Source organism: Myotis lucifugus, unplaced genomic scaffold (genome assembly GCF_000147115.1).
Source record: "Myotis lucifugus unplaced genomic scaffold, Myoluc2.0 scaffold_1225, whole genome shotgun sequence".
Lineage (NCBI taxonomy): Eukaryota > Metazoa > Chordata > Mammalia > Chiroptera > Vespertilionidae > Myotis > Myotis lucifugus.
This window is the reverse complement of record NW_005872273.1, coordinates 60,316-61,789: the sequence shown is the minus strand read 5'-3', so window position 1 is coordinate 61,789 and position 1,474 is coordinate 60,316. Positions and strand designations below refer to the sequence as shown.

Here is a 1,474-nt window from a genome sequence, read left to right as displayed (position 1 = left end):
GGCAGGCTGACTACAGGCCCCCATGCGTGTGACACCACGACGAGGATTCCATGATGACTATGCTAGAAAAGAACATGTTTTGGGAACCAAAACTCGGTGTAAAAGACCTACGACAGAACCGCGCCCCGCGGCTGCCAGCACAGGAGAGGGAGCCAGGCCACAGCGCCCGTCTTGTAGCCTCTGGCGAAGCTGCTCCCCCCCCCCCCTTGCCGTGGGCTCTCCCATGGCTTCCTGAATTGCAAGTCACACCCAGTGCATTCAGGAATCCTGTGCCAACAGTGCCAGGGACAGGTCAGGAACACGCTGCTGCAGGGTCCCTGCAGGCGGTGAGCGGCAATGCACGCTGGGCACTGTGACCTGCCTGGCTCCCCGAGTGCCAGCCATCATTCCTCCTCTATGCTGAGGACTCCCCGACAGGGAGCACCCTGACCCCCTGCAGCCACCTGGACCCAGGTGTCCCCAGCCCCCCTACCAGCCGCCGTCCGTCTTCTCTGGCTGGGACTCCTGGCCCTGTGTCCATCGACCTGGAACACCGCTGGTCGCAGAAAAGGACATGTTTCACTGCTGTCCTCGGGCCACTGGGCAGTGGGGTCACCGGGGAGGGTGGAAAGGGGACAAGAATGGGGAAAGTGTGAGGGTATTTCTCAAGTTGTGTAACTTCCCCAACAAGTTGTTTTGAGAACTTTGCTTCCCCAAAGTGGCCACCAGCCACACCCACAGGAGATCCCCTTGGTTGCACTTTGGGATATTCACTCGTGAAAAGAATAATACCAATGTTTGACCTAGCACTGGCCCCCCGAGAACCTTCTAGAGCAGGACCGTCTGCAGAGAAGGCACCATGGCATGAGTCCAGGCGGTGTCACTCACCAAGTGACAAGGCAGGCACCCTTCCTGTGTCCCTTCTCTAAAAGGAACTTGTGCAGGTGCATGTCTGTAACCACGGCAACCCCCCATCCCCCCCACCCCCCCACACACTGGCAGGAACAGGAATGCTTCCTCATTTCGGAGAGGAGAAAACAGCTGCATCTCCCTTGGGTGCCTGACTGGCAATCACGCCATCACAGGGCCCCGCTGGGAGGGGCTGGGAGGGGTGCCTCGGGTGTCCGGAAGGGCTTAGAGAGGTTCTGTCAGGCTGGGGCAGGGGGGGGGGAGGGGGGGGCGCCAGCAACGACCCGCGGGTGGGGGTGGGGTGGGACGGAGCCCAGTTTGAGCTGGGTATTGGAGGCAGGGTCTGCCCCTGAGGGGTTCGGGGGTCCAGAAAAATAGAATCTTCCTACTTTCCCTGTTGCCAGAGCTGCAGACGATCGTAACAAAGATTGGAATTTGGTTCTTGGCATTCTTTTTTCTTAAAAATGGCTCCATATTGTTTAAACTTCCCCACCCCCCAAAACCTGGACCCACAGGTTTTTATTGATTTCACAGAGGGAGAAACATCAGTGATGAGAATCACTGATTCGGCTGCCTCCTGCAGGCC

At 58.4% G+C, this 1,474-nt stretch overlaps 1 protein-coding gene across 1 annotated transcript in view; it reads right to left on the bottom strand.

Annotated features, from left to right (window-relative positions):
- Positions 1–593, bottom strand: part of LOC102421155 (NAD kinase-like) — a 19,090-nt gene extending 18,497 nt beyond the window's left edge. The window contains 1 exon segment of the mRNA XM_014449497.2: positions 473–593. Within this exon segment, the coding sequence (XP_014304983.1) occupies positions 473–555 (83 nt within the window). The 5' untranslated portion in view covers positions 556–593.
- Between the last annotated feature and the right edge of the window lie 881 nt (positions 594–1,474).